Source organism: Salvelinus sp. IW2-2015, unplaced genomic scaffold (genome assembly GCF_002910315.2).
Source record: "Salvelinus sp. IW2-2015 unplaced genomic scaffold, ASM291031v2 Un_scaffold1585, whole genome shotgun sequence".
Taxonomy (NCBI): Eukaryota; Metazoa; Chordata; class Actinopteri; order Salmoniformes; family Salmonidae; genus Salvelinus; species Salvelinus sp. IW2-2015.
The window spans coordinates 136,697-156,205 of NW_019943009.1; the positions used below are offsets into that span (position 1 = coordinate 136,697).

General features: G+C 47.4%; 1 protein-coding gene across 1 annotated transcript in view; it reads left to right on the forward strand.

The window, feature by feature from the left end:
• inppl1a (inositol polyphosphate phosphatase-like 1a) overlaps window positions 1–19,509 on the forward strand; it is a 63,779-nt gene that overhangs the window by 30,505 nt on the left and 13,765 nt on the right. Inside the window, 18 exon segments of the mRNA XM_070439346.1 lie at window positions 2,056–2,399; window positions 2,604–2,694; window positions 3,105–3,194; window positions 3,827–3,922; window positions 8,202–8,352; window positions 8,493–8,573; window positions 8,576–8,598; window positions 13,453–13,555; window positions 13,816–13,824; window positions 13,827–14,035; window positions 14,831–14,948; window positions 15,040–15,145; window positions 15,321–15,459; window positions 15,734–15,833; window positions 15,954–16,042; window positions 16,671–16,752; window positions 18,215–18,322; window positions 18,325–18,390. Coding sequence (XP_070295447.1) covers window positions 2,056–2,399; window positions 2,604–2,694; window positions 3,105–3,194; window positions 3,827–3,922; window positions 8,202–8,352; window positions 8,493–8,573; window positions 8,576–8,598; window positions 13,453–13,555; window positions 13,816–13,824; window positions 13,827–14,035; window positions 14,831–14,948; window positions 15,040–15,145; window positions 15,321–15,459; window positions 15,734–15,833; window positions 15,954–16,042; window positions 16,671–16,752; window positions 18,215–18,322; window positions 18,325–18,390 — 2,005 coding nt within the window.

Sequence of the window (19,509 nt, forward strand, 5' to 3'; positions counted from 1 at the left end):
GTTCGCCATTTTATGACCCCGTCCTCTCCTCCACTGGGTGATGATTGATAGGCAGGCAGAGAGTAGTAGTAGATTGGTTGTAGGAGGTAGTTAGATAGAAGAGTAGTAGTAGATTGGTAGGTAGGTACTTGAGAATCGTAGTAGGTACTAGATGTAAGTATAGATTGGTAGGTATTGTGACTTGATAGTTAGGCAGCTAAGTAGTAGATTGGTTGGTAGGTAAGTAGTAGATGGTAGTAGGTAGGTAGGTAGGTAGGTAGTAGGTAGGTATTAGGTAGGTAGTAGGTAGTAGGAGATTGCACAGGAGTTTTGTGTCACCTTCATTGGGAGAACAGGCTTGGTAATGGCTGGAGCGGAATCAGTGGGAATGATATGAAATACATTAAACTCAGGTTTTCACAATTCCTGACATTTAATCCTAGTAAAAAAATCCCTGCTTTAGGTCAGTTAGGATCACACTATATTTTAAGAATGTGAAATGTCAGATAATAGTGGAGAGAATGATTTATTTCAGCTTTAATTCTTTCATCACATTCCTAGTGGGTCAGAAGTTTACGTACACCAATTATTATTTGTAGCATTGCCTTTAAATTGTTTAACTTGGGTCAAAGTTATGGGTAGCCTTCCCACAGCTTCCCACGAAAAGTTGGGTGAATTTTGGCCCATTCTTCCTGACAGGCTAGTGTAACTGAGTCAGGTTTGTAGGCCTCCTTGCTCGCACACGCTTTTCAGTTCTGCCCACAAATTTCTATAGGATTGAGGTCAGGGCTTTGTGATGCCACTCCAATACCTTGACTTTGTTGTCCTTAAGCCATTTTCCACAACTTTGGAAGTATGCTTGGGGTCATTGTCCATTTGGAAGACCCATTTGCGACCCAGCTTTAACTTCCTGACTGATGTCTTGAGATGTTGCTTCAATATATCCACATAATTTTCCTACCTCATGATGCCATCTATTTTGTGAAGTACATCAGTCTCTCCTGCAGCAAAGCACCCCACAACATGATGCTGCCATCCCCGTGCTTCAGGTTGGGATGGTGTTCTTTGGTTTGCAAGCCTCCGCCTTTTTCCTCTTAACATAACGATGGTCATTTTGGCCAAACAGGTCTATTTTTGTTTCATCAGACCAGAGGACATTTCTCCAAAAAGTACGATCTTTGTCCCCATGTGCAGTTGCAAACCTAGTCTGGCTTTTTTTAATGGAGGTTTGTTGAGCAGTGGCTTCTTCCTTGCTGACGGCCTTTCAGGTTTATATCAATATGGGCTCGTTTAAACTGTGGATACTTTTGTACCCGTTTCCTGCAGCATCTTCACAAGGTCCTTTGCTGTTGTTCTGGGATTGATTTGCCCTTTTCGACCAAAGTACGTTCATCTCTAGGAGACAGAACACGTCTCCTTCTGAGCGGTATGATGGCTGTGTGGTCCCATGGTGTTTATAACTTGCGTACTATTGTTTGTACAATGAACGTGGTACCTTTAGGCGTTTGGAAATTGCTCCCGGAGGATGAACCAGACTTGTGAGGTCTACAATTTTTTTTCTGAGGTCTTGGTTGTTCTTTTGATTTTCCCATGATGGCAAGCAAAGAGGCACTGAGTTAGAAGGTAGGCCTTGAAATACATCCACAGGACATCATTTTATGGAAATTTTCAAGCTGTTTAAAGGCACAGTCAACTTAGTGTATGTAAACTTTTGACCCACTGGAATTGTGATACAGTGAATTATAAGTGGAAATAATCTGTAAACAATTGTTGGAAAAATTACTTGTGTCATGCAAAGTAGATGTCCTAACCGACTTGCCAAAACTATGGTTTGTTAACAAGACATTTGTGGAGTGGTTGAAAAACGAGTTTTAATTATTCCAACCTAAGTATGTAAACTTCTGACTTCAACTGTACATCAAACACATGGTTTCCATGGTGTTTTTGATGCCATTCCATTTGCTCTGTTCGGCCATTATTATGACCCGTCCTCTCCTCCACTGGTAGATTGATAGGTAGGAAAGCAGAAGAGTACAACTCCACAGAAACCGTGTGTGTGTAGTTTGTCTTGCTTAGACAGTGAGTCAGCAGCCGTCTGATCCTGAGGAAATCTGTGACTTTGGAAAGTTGTCCTGTCTTCTTCACTGTTCTATACTCACCACAAGGCCAGTCCCCCTCTGCCCCCCCCATGGTCTCTGTGGCAAATCCAGAGGATTTAAGACCCGTGTCTGTTCTACTGACACGGATTGTGATGTTGTTCCGTCCTACTTTAGCGCCCCTGCTGCTAACGGCCTGAGCACCATTTCCCATGAGTATCTGAAGGGAAGCTACGCTCTGGACCTGCAGGCTGTCAAACAGGGAGCCAGCTCTCTGCCCCACCTCAACAAGACACTGGTGTCCTCCTGCAAACGCCTCAACGGGTGAGACACACAATGTTCTCTCTCAGACACACATACACACAATGTTCTCTCTCACAGACACACATACACACAATGTTCTCTCTCACAGACACACATACACACAATGTTCTCTCTCACAGACACACACAATGTTCTCTCTCACAGACACACACACACACACTCAAAAACCTGTGTGTGTGTGTGTGTGTGTGTGTGTGTGTGTAGGGAGGTGGATAAGGTTCTGTCTGGGCTGGAGATCCTGTCCAAGGTGTTTGACCAACAGAGTGCCTTCATGGTTTCCAAGATGATACAGCAGGTATTATATTTTTTCTACCTTTAGTTGTTTGCGTACACGCAGGAGACAGATGGTGAGGTGAAATGTATGACTCTGGGAAGCACAGGAAGCTTAGACATGCCGCACCTTGGTTTCCTCTTGAACACACACACACACACACACACACACACAGTGCTCCTGAGTGCACTGAGGGTCATGAGGAAAGAGCTCTTTGTCTCCCAGGGAGAAACAACAAGAGTTCCTGGAGACAGCTGTGCTTGAGAGAGTCACGCTGTAATCCTACACACACACACACACACACACACACACACACACACACACACACACTGTGGCTAATGTAGTCTTAAAGGGCCAGACCCACTTTCCCATGGTGTGACATAACGCATAACATCTAGTGTGTGTGTATTGTAACGGTCTGTTTTCCTCTGTAGTCGGTGAATCAGGGTGGAGATCAGGAGTTGGAGAATCTGGTCACTAAACTGGCTATCCTCAAAGACCTACTGTCTTCTATAGAGAAGAAGGTAAGCCTACGAGCATAGAAATATTATCTAATAGTCATTCTAATTCTATGTCCCCTCTCCCCTCTGTCTGGGCCCCAGAGCTCAGGCTACACATGGAGGAGGGAGGGGGGGTGGAGTGAGAGGGGGTGAGATGGAGTGAGAGGGGTGAGAGGGAGTGGAGGAGTGGAGCAGGGGAGTGGAGGGATGGAGGGAGAGGGAGGATGGAGTGAGAGGGGGAGGGAGTGAGAGGGGGAGGGAGGGAAGGGAGGGAGGGGGGTAGAAGGGAGAGGGGAGGGATGGAGTGAGAGGGGGAGGAGGGAAGTGGATGGAGGGAGGGATGGAGTGAGAGGGTGAGGGAAGAAAGGGGGTAGTGAAAGAAGTGAGGAACGAGAGAGAGGGAGAAGTAGACCAGGAAGCTCAGGAAACTACATACCTCACTCACACTGTGGTGTTTAGGTTTCATAATCTCTCGCCCCCCCTCTCCTCTCCTCTCTTCTCTCTTCTCTCTCTCTCTCTCCCTCTCTCTCTCTCTCTCTCTCTTCTCTCTTCCTTCTCTTCTCTTCTTCTTCCTTCTCTCTCTTCCTTTCTCTCTTCTCTTTCTTCTTCTCTCTCTCTCTCTCTCTCTCTTCTCCTCTGCTTCTCTCTCCCTCTAGGCTCTGAAGGCCGTACAGGATTTGAGTGTGTCCACTCTCTCCTCTCTTCCTCCTCTCACACGCCACAGCAAAACCATCCCCGTACAGGCCTTTGAGGTACATGCAAACACACACTTGTAGATATGTCAGTGGGTGTGGCTCGGAATTCCTAGATTCTCCAGGAAGTTTTTTGAACAGACTGGAATGTGCCACACCTGTCTCCATGTGTAGTTCTGTCTGCTCTGTGCTCCTACCTCTGTCAGGATGTGATGGTTAGATGACTGATGTGATCAGAGTGTAGAGACTAAAGCCCTCAACGCTGTGCTCAGTGGAGCTGACAACTACTGAGTGGGTGTGAAGGAAGGATGATCACTATCAGTAACCAGGAAGTGGTAGCTAGCTAGCTAGCGCTCTAGAGATGTAAACACCACGGCTTCCTGGGGTCATGGTCCATTTCAATTCACTATGTTCAGGACATAGGCATTTGAATTCCATTTCAGGAATTTAAAATGGAAACCTTCCTGAATGAACTGATGTTAAATGGAACTACTTTAACTCTATGTAAACATACACTCCAGCTGAGTTGGTTTAATGGGCTGGCTGAACAGGATCCAAATTCAATACGTTACCAGATTACGCCCAGATTAACATCACCTGGTCTGTTACGTGTTTCAGAAGTTAGAAACAGCTGGATTTGAGAAGCTGAACGTCGATTGGTCATAGCTTATATGGAGCTGAACATTGATTGGTCATAGCTCATATGGAGCTGAACATTGATTGGCTCGTTGATTGGTTTTCCACTCTGAGAGACATTGGCCGTGTTGGAGAGCATCAAAATGGTGACTGACTGACTGATCTACAAACAATAATGACTAGTTATTTATGATGCAATGTCATTTGTAGATCAGTCGGTCGGCAGTCGCCTACGCTGTCGGTTGGGACGTCAAACAAATGTAAAATATAAATACATTCTTGAAGCTGTTATTTAACTAGTCATGTCAGTTAAAAACACATTATTATTATTTACTATGACAGCCTACCAAAAGGCCTCCTGCGGGGACGGGGGGCTGGGATTTAAAATGTAAAAACAAAAAACAATATAGGAAAAAAAACACATCACGACAAGAGAAACACAACAACACTACATAAAGATACCTACTGTAAGACAACAGCACTCATGGCAGCAACACATGAAAACACAAAGAGAACAACATGGCAGCAACACAGCATGGTATCAACACAGCATGGTTCCCACAGTACAACACAGCATGGTAGCAACACAGCATGGTAGCAACACAGCATGGTAGCAACACAGAGATAGCAACACAGAGCATGGTACACACATGTAGCAACACAGCATACACAGCATGACACACACATAGCAACAGCATAGCACAATGACAGCAACACAACATGACAGCAACACAACATGACAGCAACACAACATGACAGCAACACAACATGACAGCAACACATGAAACACACAGCATGGTAGCAACACAACATGGTAGTAACACAACATGGTAGTAACACAACATGGAGTTAACACAACATGGTAGTAACACAACATGGGTAGCAACACACAACATGGTAGCATCACACATGGTAGCAACACAACAATGGTAGCAACACAACATGGTAGAAAACGCAACACAACATGGTAGCAACACAACATGGTAGCAACACAGCAATGGTAGCAACACAGCATGGAGCAAACACAACATGGCAGCAACACACATGGAGCAAGCACACAAGCATGGCAGCAACACAGCATGGTAGCAACACAACATGGCAGCAACACAACATAGCAGCAACACATGCAAACACAGCATGGTAGCAACATAGCATGGTAGCAACACAGCATGGCAGCGACACAACATGGTAGCAACACAAGGCTTGGTAGCAACACAACATGGTAGCGACACAGCATGCAGCGACACAACATGGCAGCAGCACAACATGGCAGCAACACACGAAAACACAACATGGTAGCAGCACAACATGGTAGCGGCATGAAACATGGTACAAACATTTTTTGGCACAGACAACAGCGCAAAGAGCAAGAAGGTAGAGACAACAATACATCACACGAAGCAGCCACAACTGTCAGTAAGAGTGTCCATGATTTGAGTCTTTGAATGAAGATTGAGATAAAACTGTCCAGTTTGAGTGTTTGTTGCAGCTCGTTCCAGTCGCTAGACCTGCAATCTTTTTCCCGCATTAATTGAACCACCGTAAAATACAAACTAACCCTGATTCAGATGACCATCCTACCATGCTAGATTAAAGCAGACGTCATTTATAGATCGGCAGGTAAGGGTGCTCTCGAGGGGCTAGATGTTCTTTACCATTCTGCCATCAGATTTGCCACCAATGCTCCTTATAGACACATCATTGACTCTTTACTCCTCTGTAAACAGGTGATCTCTGTATACCCCTCTACCAGACCCACTGGTTGATGCTATATTAAAAACCCTCTTAGGCCTCTCCCCTATCTGAGATATCTACTGCAGCCCACATCCTCCACATACAATACCTGTTCTGCCAGTCACATTCTGTAAAAAGGTCCCCAAAGCACACACATCCCCGGTCGCTCCTCTTTTCAGTTCGCTGCAGCTAGCGACTGGAACGAGCTCGCAACAAACACTCAAACTTGGACAGTTTTATCTCAATCTTCTATTCAAAGACTCAAATCACGGACATCTTACTGACATCGGTGGCCTGCGCGGTGATGTTGTGTCGCGACCTGCGCTCGTGTCGCGGCGGGCCAAAAAAGACCCCACAGCCACCAGCGCGGCCCAACCCCACGCAGACCCCAGACCCAAACCCCAACGAATCCTAGTCCCATCAGTCTCAACCCATTACCCTCATCTAACCCAGCATCATGTACCAAGCCGCGTGAAATACCCAATGCCCATAGTCCCCCAAACCCCAACAATCCATGCCTAACGAACGGCCATAGCCCATCAGGTACAACACGGCATCGAGTCCACCCTTGACCGAAACCCAACATCACCCCCCAGGGCAGGGGCCCCCACACCCAGCGAAACTGAAAAGAGGAGCGACCCAGGGATGTGTGTGCTTTGGGGACCTTTTACAGAATGTGACTGGCAGAACAGGTATTGTATGTCGAAGGGGATGTTGGCGTGCAGTAGAATATCTCAGATAGGGGGGATGAGGCCATAAGAGGGTTTTATAAAAAGCATCAACCAGTGGGTTCTGGTGCGGGTATACAGAGATCACCTGTTTACAGAGGAGTAAAGAGTGCAATGATGTGTCCTATAAGGAGATTGGTGCAAATCTGATGGCAGAATGTAAAGAAACATCTAGCCCCTCCGAGAGGCACCCTACTGCCGATATATAAATACGTCTCTGTAATCTAGCATGGGTAGGAGTGGTCCATCTGAATCAGGTTAGTTTGGCATCTGGGGTGAAAGAAGGGAGCGATTACGATGTGGAAAACCAAGTCTATGATTAACTTTAGCCTGCAGCTTTGGTATGTGCTGTGAGAAGGACAGTGTACCATCTACTTGAATGAGGTGATGACCTCAAGCTCTAAACCCTCAGAGGTAGTAATCACAGCTGTGGGGAGAGGGGCATTCTTCTCACTAAATCACATGMCTTTTGTTTTGGAGGTGTTCAGAACAAGGTTAAGGGCAGAGAAAGCTTGTTGGACTCTAAGAAAGCTTTGTTGTAGAGTGTTTAACACTGTATCATCGCCATATAAATGGATGAGAGAGCTTCCTACTGCTTGAGCTATGTTGTTGATCACCACCCAATAGACATGTGTGTCTGACTGCACTAGACTGGGGTGGCAGCAGACACAGTTTGCCAGTCAGTCACCTACACTCCCCTGTGTGGTTTATACAGCGGTTGAGGGGAAACGTCAGATGATTTCAGACTCACCATAGACTTCAGTGTGTGTGTGTGTCTGGTGTGTGTGTGTGTGTGTGTGTTGACCTTTTTAGCCACTTCCTGTTTGCAGGGGAAGAAGTGTGTTGGTGAGATGAGTAAGATGCAGGGGGGGAAGGGGTGTTTCCAGAGAGAGCTATACTGTAGCTGCACTGAGCTCTTTAATGTTGTTGCCTTTTATTTACATTTTTATTGTTATTTATACTAAAAGATGTAGGATACGTTTCCCTGAGAACCCAGATGAGATTGTTGACATGGAATGCTATTGCCAACATGCAGGATAGTTTAGTGAACTGGATCTGACTGTGTGTCAACCCGCTGACTCCCCCTGGTGGTGACACCTTACATCTCTTAGGCTGTAGTTTATTATTATGGATAATGAATTCGGATATTTGTCCCGTCTGTCTCTGTCTGTCCGTCCGTCTGTCCGTGTGTGTATCTGTCTGTTTTGTAACCCCTCTGTCTGTCTGTCTGTCTCCTCCAGGTGAAGTTGGATGTGTACCTGGCAGACCTGACTAAGATAGGGAAGAGTCAGAAGCACAGTCTGTCTGTGGACGTGGAGGGAGGGAAGCTAGTGGTGATGAAGAAGATGAAGGACAACCAGGAGGACTGGAACACCTTCACACACCACAAGAGTGAGGACACACAGACACACACACACGTATATATATATATATATATATATATATGCACACACACACACGACAAGGGTGCGGCCTCACACACACACTCCTCTCTCTCACTCGTTGTTTCTCTCCGTGTTTCTCTCCCTCAGTCCGTCAGCTGATCAAGTCTCAACGTGTTCAGAACAAGCTGGGCATCGTGTTTGAGAAGGACAAGGAGAAGAGCCAGAGGAAAGATTCATCTTCGCCAGTGCTAAGGTACACACACACACACACACACACACACACAAGGAAGCATCTCGGGGCATGCTTATCTATATTCTAGTAAATATTTGTTTACATATTCACATGGGGTTTATCTCTCAGACACATTGTACGAAAGGCTGTGAAGAAACACATTAAACAATATGGCAATTCCACGGTAACGAAGTGATGCTGAGAGTCAGATTTGCAGTTTAAAAGTATGTCAAACTTAAACTAATGACTGCAACGTTAAACAAATCATACAACCTATGCACAAGGACGACCTTTAACAGTTGCCACTGAAAAACCAAAGCTCATTTACTTGACAATCAGTGTAGATGCAAAGGTTGTTAACATTGTGACAGTTGGTGCTGTTGGTGTCGTGACGGTTGGTGCTGTTGGTGGCGGTTGGTGTCGTGGCGGTTGTGGTCGTGGCGGTTGGTGTCGTGACGGTTGGTGCTGTTGTGGCGGTTGGTGTCGTGGCGGTTGGTGCCGTGGCGGTTGGTGCTGTTAGTGTCGTGCGGGTTGGTGCGTGTTGGTGTCGTGACTGTTGGTGTCATGGCGGTTGGTGCTGTTGGTGTCGTGACTGTTGGTGTCGTGGCGGTTGGTGTTGTGGCGGTTGGTGCTGTTGGTGTCGTGGCGGTTGGTGCTGTTGGTGTCGTGGCGGTTGGTGTCGTGACGGTTGGTGTCGTGACGGTTGGTGCTGTTGGTGTCTGGCGGGTGGTGCTGTTGGTGTTGTGGCGGTTGGTGCTGTTGGTGTCGTGGCGGTTGGTGCTGTTGGTGTGTGGCGGTTGGTGTGCTGTTGGTGTCGTGGCGGTTGGTGCTGTTGGTGTCGTGGCGGTTGGTGCTGTTGGTGTCGTTGGCGGTTGGTGCTGTTGGTGTCGTGGCGGTTGGTGCTGTTGGTGTCGTGACGGTTGGTGCTGTTGGTGTCGTGACGGTTGGTGCTGTTGGTGTCATGACGGTTGGTGCTGTTGGGTCGTGGCTGTTGTGTCGTGACGGTTGGTGCTGTTGGTGTCGTGAGGTTGGTGCTGTTTGTGGCGTGGCGGTTGGTGCTGTTGGTGTCGTGCGGTTGGTGTCGTGACTGTTGGTGTCGTGGCGGTTGGTGCTGTTGGTGTCGTGGCGGTTGGTGTCGTGACGGTTGGTGCTGTTGGTGTCATGACGGTTGGTGCTGTGTTGGTGTCGTGGCGGTTGGTGCTGTTGGTGTCGTGGCGGTTGGTGTCGTGACTGTTGGTGTCGTGGCGGTTGGTGCTGTTGGTGTCGTGGCGGTTGGTGTTGTGGCGGTTGGTCTTGTGGCGGTTGGTGCTTGTTGTGTCGGTGGCGGTTGGTGCTGTTGGTGTCGTGACTGTTGGTGTCGTGACGGTTGGTGTCATGGCGGTTGGTGCTGTTGGTGTCGTGACTGTTGGTTGTCATGGCGGTTGGTGCTGTTGGTGTCGTGACTGTTGGTGTCGTGGCGGTTGGTGTTGTGGCGGTTGGTCTGTTGGTGTCGTGGCGGTTGGTGCTGTTGGTGTCGTGGCGGTTGGTGTCGTGACGGTTGGTGTCGTGGCGGTTGGTGCGTTGTGGTCGTGACTGTTGGTGTCATGGCGGTTGGTGCTGTTGGTGTCGTGACTGTTGGTGTCATGGCGGTTGGTGTCATGGCGGTTTGTGCTGTTGGTGTCGTGACTGTTGGTGTCATGGCGGTTGGTGTCATGGCGGTTGGTGTCGTGGCGGTTGGTGCTGTTGGTGTCGTGACTGTGGTGTCATGGCGGTTGGTGCTGTTGGTGTCGTGACTGTTGGTGTCATGGCGGTTGGTGTCGTGGCGGTTGGTGCTGTTGGTGTCGTGACTGTTGGTGTCATGGCGGTTGGTGCTGTTGGTGTCGTGACTGTTGGTGTCATGGCGGTTGGTGTCATGGCGGTTGGTGCTGTTGGTGTCGTGACTGTTGGTGTCGTGACGGTTGGTGCTGTTGTGTCGTGACTGTTGGTGTCATGGCGGTTGGTGTCGTGACTGTTGGTGTCGTGGCGGTTGTGTTGTGGCGGTTGGTGCTGTTGGTGTCGTGCGGTTGGTGCTGTTTGGTGTCTGTGGCGGTTGGTGTCGTGACGGTTGGTGTCGTGGCGGTTGGTGCTGTTGGTGTCGTGGCGGTTGGTGCTGTTGGTGTTGTGGCTGTTTGTGTCGTGACGGTTGGTGCTGTTGGTGTCGTGACGGTTGGTGCTGTTGGTGTCATGACGGTTGGTGCTGTTGGTGTCGTGGCTGTTGGTGTCGTGACGGTTGGTGCTGTTGGTGTCGTGGCGGTTGGTGCTGTTGGTGTCGTGGCGGTTGGTGTCGTGACTGTTGGTGTCGTGGCGGTTGGTGCTGTTGGTGTCGTGGCGGTTGGTGTCGTGACGGTTGGTGCTGTTGTGTCATGACGGTTGGTGCTGTTGGTGTCGTGGCGGGGGTGCTGTTGGTGTCGTGGCGGTTGGTGTCGTGACTGTTTGTGTCGTGGCGGTTGTGTGCTGTTGGTGTCGTTGGCGGTTGTGTTGTTGGCGGTTGGTCTTGTGGCGGTTGGTGCTGTTGGTGTCGTGGCGGTTGGTGCTGTTGGTGTCGTGACTGTTGGTGTCGTGACGGTTGGTGCTGTTGGTGTCATGACGGTTGGTGCTGTTGGTGTCGTGGCGGTTGGTGCTGTTGGTGTCGTGGCGGTTGGTGTCGTGACTGTTGGTGGCGGTTGGTGCGGTTGGTGTCGTGGCGGTTGGTGTCGTGGCGGTTGGTGTCGTGGCGGTTTGGTGTCGTGGCGCTTGTGGTCGTGGCGGTTGGTGCTGTTGGTCGTGGCGGTTGGTGTCGTGACGGTTGGTGTCGTGGCGCTTGGTGTCGTGGCGGTTGGTGCTGTTGGTGTCGTGGCGGTTGGTGCTGTTGGTGTCTTGTTTGGTGTCGTGGCGCTTGGTGCTGTTGGTGTCGTGGGGCTTGGTGCCGTTGGCGTCGTCATTCTGTTACCAAACTTGCATCTCACTAGAGGTCGACCAATTAATCGGAATGGCCGATTAATTAGGGCCGATTTCAAGTTTTCATAACAATCGGTAATCTGCATTTTTGGACACTGATCACGGCCGATTACATTGCACTCCACGAGGAGACTGCGTGGCAGGCTGACTACTTGTTATGCGAGTGCAGCAAGGAGCCAAGGTAAGGTGCTAGCTAGCATTAAACGTATCTCATAAAAAACAATCAATCTTAACATAATCACTAGTTAACTACACATGGTTGATGATATTACTAGTTTATCTAGCTTGTCCGTCGTTGCATATAATCGATACGGTGCCTGTTAATTTATCATTGAATCACAGCCTACTTCGCCAAACGGTTATTTAACAAGCGCATTTGTGAAAAAAGCACTGTTGTTGCACCAATGTGTACCTAACCATAAACATCAACGCCTTTCTTAAAATCAATACACAAGTATATATTTTTAAACCTGCATATTAGTTAATATTGCCTGCTAACGTGAATTCTTTTAACTAGGGAAATTGTGTCACTTCTCTTGCGTTCTGTGCAACAGAGTCAGGCTATCTGCAGCAGTTTGGGCCGCCTGGCTCGTTGCGAACTGTGTGAAGACCAACTTCGCCAAACGGGGGGTGACTGAACAAAAGCGCATTTGCGAAAAAAGCACAATCGTTGCACAAATATACCTAACCATAAACATCAATGCCTTTCTTAAAATCAATACAAAGGTATATTTAGTTAAAAGAAATCCATGTTAGCAGGCAATATTAAACTAGGGAAATGTGTCACTTCTCTTGCGTAATTGCACGCAGAGTCAGGGTATATGCAACAGTTTGGGCCGCCTGGCTCATTGCGAACTAATTTGCCAGAATTTTACATAATTAGACATAACATTGAAGGTTGTGCAATGTAACAGGAATATTTAGACCTATGGATGCCACCCGTTAGATAAAATTCGGAATGGTTCCGTATTTCACTGAAAGAATAAACGTTTTGTTTTCGAAATGATAGTTTCCGGATTTGACCATATTAATGACATAAGGCTCGTATTTCTGTGTGTTATTATGTTATAATTAAGTCTATGATTTGATAGAGCAGTCTGACTGAGCGGGTGCGCGCTAATAGCGTTTCAATCGGTGACATCACTCGCTCTGAGACCTTGAAGTAGTTGTTCCCTTGCTCTGCAAGGGCCGTGGCTTTTGTGGAGTGATGGGTAACGATGCTTCGAGGGTGGCTGTTGTCGATGTGTTCCTGGTTCGAGCCCAGGTAGGAGTGAGGAGAGGGACGGAAGCTATACTGTTACACTGGCAATACTAAAGTGCCTATAAGAACATCCAATAGTCAAAGGTATATGAAATACAAATGGTATAGAGGGAAATAGTCCTATAATTCCTATAATAACTACAACCTAATACTTCTTACTTGGAATATTGAAGACACGTGTTAAAAGGAACCACCAGCTTTCATATGTTCTCATGTTCTGAGCATGGAATTTAAAGCTTTTTTACATGGCACATATTGTACTTTTACTTTTCTCTCCCAACACTTTTGTTTTTGCATTATTTAAACCAAATTGAACATGTTTCATTATTTATATGAGGCTAAATTGATTTTATTGATGTATTATATAAGTTAAAATAAGTGTTCATTCAGTATTGTTGTAATTGTCATTATTACAAATAAATAAAAAAAATTGTCCGATTTAATCGGTATCGGCTTTTTTGGTCCTCAATAATCGGTATCGGCATTGAAAAATCATAATCGGGCGACCTCTAATCTGCACTGTTCTTCAAGTAAATGGGTTTTCAGCATCACTCGGTTACCGTGGAATTGCCAATACCAAACCTAAGAATATACAGTCCACCACATCCTCCATTTTACACACACACCACACACATACCAACTGTACGCTGTGTTGTCAGAAGCGGGAGGCATTTTGTCAGCTGCTGCAGCTGATGAAGAACAAACATTCCAACCAGGACGAACCAGACATGATCTCCATCTTTATAGGGACCTGGAACATGGGTGAGCGCTCACACTCTTTCACGCTCTCACGCTCTCTCACGCTCACACTCTCACATTCTCACACAGTCACACACTCTCACATTCTCACACAGTCACACACTCTCACACTCTCACACTCTCACATTCTCACACAGTCACACACTCTCACACTACGTGCTACAAATAACCGTCAAACCTCCTAAAATGAGGAGAATATTCATTAGTTCTAGAAGTCTTCTTAACCTTAGACCTATCACTCCAATTGTCGTGTGTGTGTGTAGGTTCTGTGCCCTCCCCAAGGCGGTGGGTTCCTGGCTGTTGTGTCGTGGGCTGGGCAAGACGCTGGATGAGATGACCGTAACTATTCCTCATGACCTCTACGTGTTCGGAACGCAGGAGAACTCTGTGTGTGACCGTGAGTGGGTCGACTCACTCCGCACCGCACTCAAAGAGCACACAGAGTTGGATTACAACCGGTGAGAGAGAGGGAATGGGGCTCTGGTCAATAGTAGTCCACTACATGGGAATGGGTTCTGGTCAATAGTAGTCCACTACATGGGGAATGGGGCTCTGGTCAATAGTAGTCCACTACATGGGGAATGGGGCTCTGGTCAATAGTAGTCCACTACATGGGGAATGGGGTTCTGGTCAATAGTAGTCCACTACATGGGGAATGAGGCTCTGGTCAATAGTAGTCCACTAACATGGAATGAGGTTCTGGTCAATAGTAGTCCACTACATGGGGAATGAGGCTCTGGTCAATAGTAGTCCACTACATGGGGAATGAGGCTCTGGTCAATAGTAGTCCACTACATGGGGAATGAGGCTCTGGTCAATAGTAGTCCACTAACATGGGGAATGGGGCTCTGGTCAATAGTAGTCCACTACATGGGGAATGGGGCTCTGGTCAATAGTAGTCCACTACATGGGGAATGGGCTCTGGTCAATAGTAGTCCACTACATGGGGAATGGGGCTCTGGTCAATAGGAGTCCACTACATGGGGAATGGGTCTGGTCAATAGTAGTCCACTACATGGGGAATGAGGTCTGGCAATAGTAGTCCACTACATGGGGAATGAGGTGTTAGGGCTTGTCCGTTGGGAGGGGATAAGGTGGTCGTGTAGGGATGTCCCGTTGGGGGATAAGTGGCGGTTGGGATGGTCACTTGGGGGATAAGGTGGCGGTTGGATGGTCCCGTTGGGGGATAAGGAGCCTGATCTGAGAAGCAGCATGGTAGAATGGTTGGGCTCTGAGGTTAACTTCCATGTTACTCTGTTCTGCTCTCCTGGGTTCTAGATCGCGGTCCAGACTCTGTGGAACATTAAGATAGCGGTGCTGGTGAAACCAGAACATGAAAACCGCATCAGTCATGTGGGAGTGTCCAGTGTTAAAACGGGTATTGCTAATACGCTGGGTAAGATCTTGCTCTCACTCTCTCACTCTCTCACCACTACAAAACAAAATTCACTATATCCGCTGTGTGTTTTGTCGTTTCTTGTTGCTAGGTAACAAAGGGGCAGTGGGCGTGTCTTTCATGTTTAATGGAACTTCCTTCGGCTTTGTGAACTGTCATCTGACATCAGGCAACGAAAGATTGGCAGGTACGCACACGCTCCTCTTCTGCATTCAAATGTAAAACTATACAGTATGTATCATCATTTGAAGTTTGACAGGACTCCATATTAGCACCAAACTCACTGAGGTCATAAGTAGTGTATAAACAGGGGATAGGGTGCTCTTCACCAGTCTCCCTCTCCAACCCCTTCCCTGACCTTGACCCCTGCAGGAGGAACCAGAACTACCTGGATATCCTGCGGCTGCTCTCTCTAGGAGATAAACAGCTGAGCTCCTTTGACATCTCTCTACGCTTCACACACCTCTTCTGGCTGGGAGACCTCAACTACAGGCTGGACATGGACATACAGGTACCATACACACACACCACACACACCACACACACACACACAACACACACACACACACCTCTTCCGGCTGGGAGACCTCAACTACAGGCTGACATGGACATACAGGTACCATCACACACATCGCGCACACACACACACACAGAAACCCATGGACACACACACACACATGGATGCAGGCGCACACACCCTCTCTCTCACTCTCTCTCACTCTCTCTCACTCTCTCTCACTCTGTCTCTCTGTCTCTCTGTCTCTGTCTCTCTGTCTCTCTCTCAGGAGATCCTGAACTACATCAACAGGAAAGAGTTTGATCCTCTGCTGAAGGTGGACCAGCTCAACCTGGAGAGAGAGAAGAACAAGGTGTTCCTGCGCTTCGGTCAGTCACACACACACACACACTCCTTCCCCTCATTCTCCATGCGCTCTGCTGTACTCTGTGAAAGACTTTGTTGAAAGTGGTTTGTTGTAATGTGTGTTTGTGTATCCTCTGGTACAGCGGAGGAGGAGATATCCTACCCACCCACCTACCGTTATGAACGCGGGTCTAGGGATACATACGTGTGGCAGAAACAGAAGGCCACAGGGGTACACACACACACACACTCACACATACACACTCACACCCTCACCCTCACACACACACAGAGCTTTATTTCCGTGAATTTCCTCGACTGTTTGGTGAGTAAACACCTAACTCCGTAAAGTGGTAATAGCAGTAGAAACAGTAACACAGCGTATCCCCGCCCCTGTTTCAGTAAAAGGCTGGAGAAACTCTCATTCATAGAGCTGTGGATGCATGGACTGACAATCCATGATATCAAAATTATAGTTTTAACCATCTTTTGAGGCGATTATAGTATATGTTTACATTTACTTGGACAAACATAGGAGTAAAACAAGTTTATATTTTGGGTTCTGATGGAGTGTGACCGTTGAACTGAGCTCCTGAGGCATTTCTACGTTATATTCTTCAACAACCAATGGGTACATATCATACGTTTTGAAGTACAAAAATGTATGTAGCAACTGCTGATTGCCCCTTTTATAGCCTAAAATAGCATTTTAACAAATTCAGGACAAAGTACTGTCTTTTCACACACAAATACACATACACACACAAATACACATACACACACGTGGGTGTGAGCGCATACACACAGGCTCAGATGGAGAGATCTCTGTTCACGCTCATCTCCTCTTCTTTCTCTCTCAGATGAGGACTAACGTCCCGTCTTGGTGTGACAGGATCCTCTGGAAGTCTTACCCTGAGACTCACATTGTCTGTAACTCCTATGGTGAGACGCTGCATCTTCAACAACTCTGTACAACAAAGGGTCTGTTCTGGAATGGGTGGCCAGTAATAAACTGGACATCTCTATAACTAAGAGCATTGTATTTGGTACAAATCATTCCCTAAGTTCTAGACCTCAGCTGAATCTGGTAATGAATGGTGTGGTTGTTGAACAARTTGAGGAGACTAAATTACTTGGTGTTACCTTAGATTGTAAACTGTCATGGTCGAAACGTATAGATTCAATGGCTGTAAAGATGGTGAGAGGTCTGTCTGTAATAAAGAGATGCTCTGCTTTTTTGACACCACACTCCACAAAGCAAGTCCTGCAGGCTCTAGTTTTGTCTAATCTTGTTTATTGTCCAGTCGTGTGGTCCAGTGCTGCAAGGAAAGATCTAGTTAAGCTGCAGCTGGCCCAGAACACAGCGACACGTCTTGCTCTTCATTGTAAACAGAGGGCTGATATAAATACTATGCATGCCAGTCTCTCTTGGCTCAGAGTTCATTAAGGAAAGACTGACTGTGTCACTTCTTGTTTTTATAAGAAACATTAATGTGTTGAAATCCCAAATAGTTTACATAGTCAACTTACACACAGCTCTGACACACTTACCCCACCAGACATGCCACCAGGGGTCTTTACACAGTCCACATATTAGGGTTGGACTGAAAACCCACAAGACAGTAGATATCCAGGAAGAGTGTTGGAACCTGCCTGGAGGGTGAGACATACACACACACACACATACACACACACCACACACACACCACACACACACACACACACACACACACACACACACACACTCACACTCATAAAGTTCTACTCTAGAGACTTAATGATGACATTTATTTCCACACTCTCTCTCCCTCTCTCTCCACACCCCTCTCTCTCCACACCTCCCTATCTCCCTCTCTCTCCCTCTCTCTCCAACTCCCTCTCTCTCCACCACTCCTTCTCTCTCCACACTCCCTCTCTCCCTCTCTCTCCACACTCCCTCTCCTCTCTCCACACTCCTCTCTCTCCACACTCCCTCTCTCTCCACACTCCCTCTCTCTCCACACTCCCTCTCTCTCCACACTCCCTCTCTCTCCCACACTCCCTCTCTCTCCACACTTCCCTCTCTCTCCACACTCCCTCTCTCTCCACCACTCCCTCTCTCTCCACACTCCCTCTCTCTCCCACACTCCCTCTCTCTCCCACACTCCCTCTCTCCCTCTCTCTCCACACTCCTCCTCTCCCTCTCTCTCCACCACTCCCTCTCTCCCTCTCTCTCCACACTCCCTCTCTCCCTCTCTCTCCACACTCCCTCTTCTCTCTCTCTCTCCACACTCCCTCTCTCTCCACACCCTCTCTCTCACCACTCTCTCTCCTCTACACACTCTCTCTCTCTACCCACACCTCTCTCCTCCCCTCTTTCCACACTCACTCTCTCCCTCTCTCTCCACACTCCCTCTCTCCGTAGAGTTCAAGAAGAGTTATGAGAATGACAGTCAGAGCAGTGACAACGTCAACTTCCTGCGTGTGGGCTGGTCCAATAAGCAGCTGACCACGCTGAAGCCCCTCCTCTCTGAAGAGAATATCTCCAGGACCAACACCTGCTGCTCACCGTCAAGTCACTGGATGGATACGAGTCTTATGGTACCGCTGGTTGTCTGTCTCCAAGTGTGTGTTACAGGGTTTCTCTTAGGGAAAATGTGGCGCTGGATATTTGACCGGCAGCATTTTAATTTACCGGACATTTTGAGAAATTCTCCAGACCCATATGCATTGGGTAGGGCATTGGGTCGGCATTCGGGCATTGGGTGCCCAACCTGATTAGTGGGTCCACCCACAGGCTCAGAAACACAGAAATCACATTTACATTATGGTCATTCATATTAACACGACATGCGAGGATGCAACGGCGTACGTCCTTCTTAGCGAATTCAGATGAGCACTTAGACGATGTTAGATCTGTCCACGTTTACTTTACCTCAGCCAATAAGATGAGTCGGCCTAATGAACAGCCAAATCACTAGCCTTTGTCAATCTACTATCCATAGTATAACAGTGTACCTATTATTGTTGGTTAACTTGTGGTTCTGTGTGAGAAATAGCCCGTTCCAAACAGACTCTGAGACAGTTGTTGGACGATAGATCCTAAATTCATACAACTAGTAGGCCGAGGTTACATCCCCAGAAGATGTATCGAGTCTGATGCAACAGATCAGCACGTTTAGCTTAATCAATTATTATCTTCACACTAGAAGCGCAGCAATGCTCACATGGCAGTAGGCTACAGATGTCAGATCTTAACTTGATCACGCTTTTGTTGCAGAGAATTTTCCCGATGCATCAGGAAATTCTAATGAGCCTCGGGATTGGTTAAAAATGAGCCGTGGTCTTTCTCTCCTTGCGGGGGCAGTCAAGTCATTGGGAATCAGGGCTCGCTATCTTAAAATAACGTTTCTCTCGCTCAAAAGCTATAGGCTTAGGTCGTATTACAGCCATAAAGTAAACTACCCTGGTAGGTTTAGTGGGCTTTGACACCCTATGTAGTGTCATAACCAGCCAGTAAAGTAACTACGCCTGGTAGGTTAGTGAGCTTTGACACTCTTATGTAGGTGTCATAACACAGCCATAAAGTAACTACCCTGGTTATTTTCATCCTGCGATGAATGGTCATTTTAAGATTCGACATATGTAATGTAAATGTTTGTTCCATAATGCAATTAGCGGAAAACACAGGTGACAGAGATGAAAAATATCCGTTTGAAA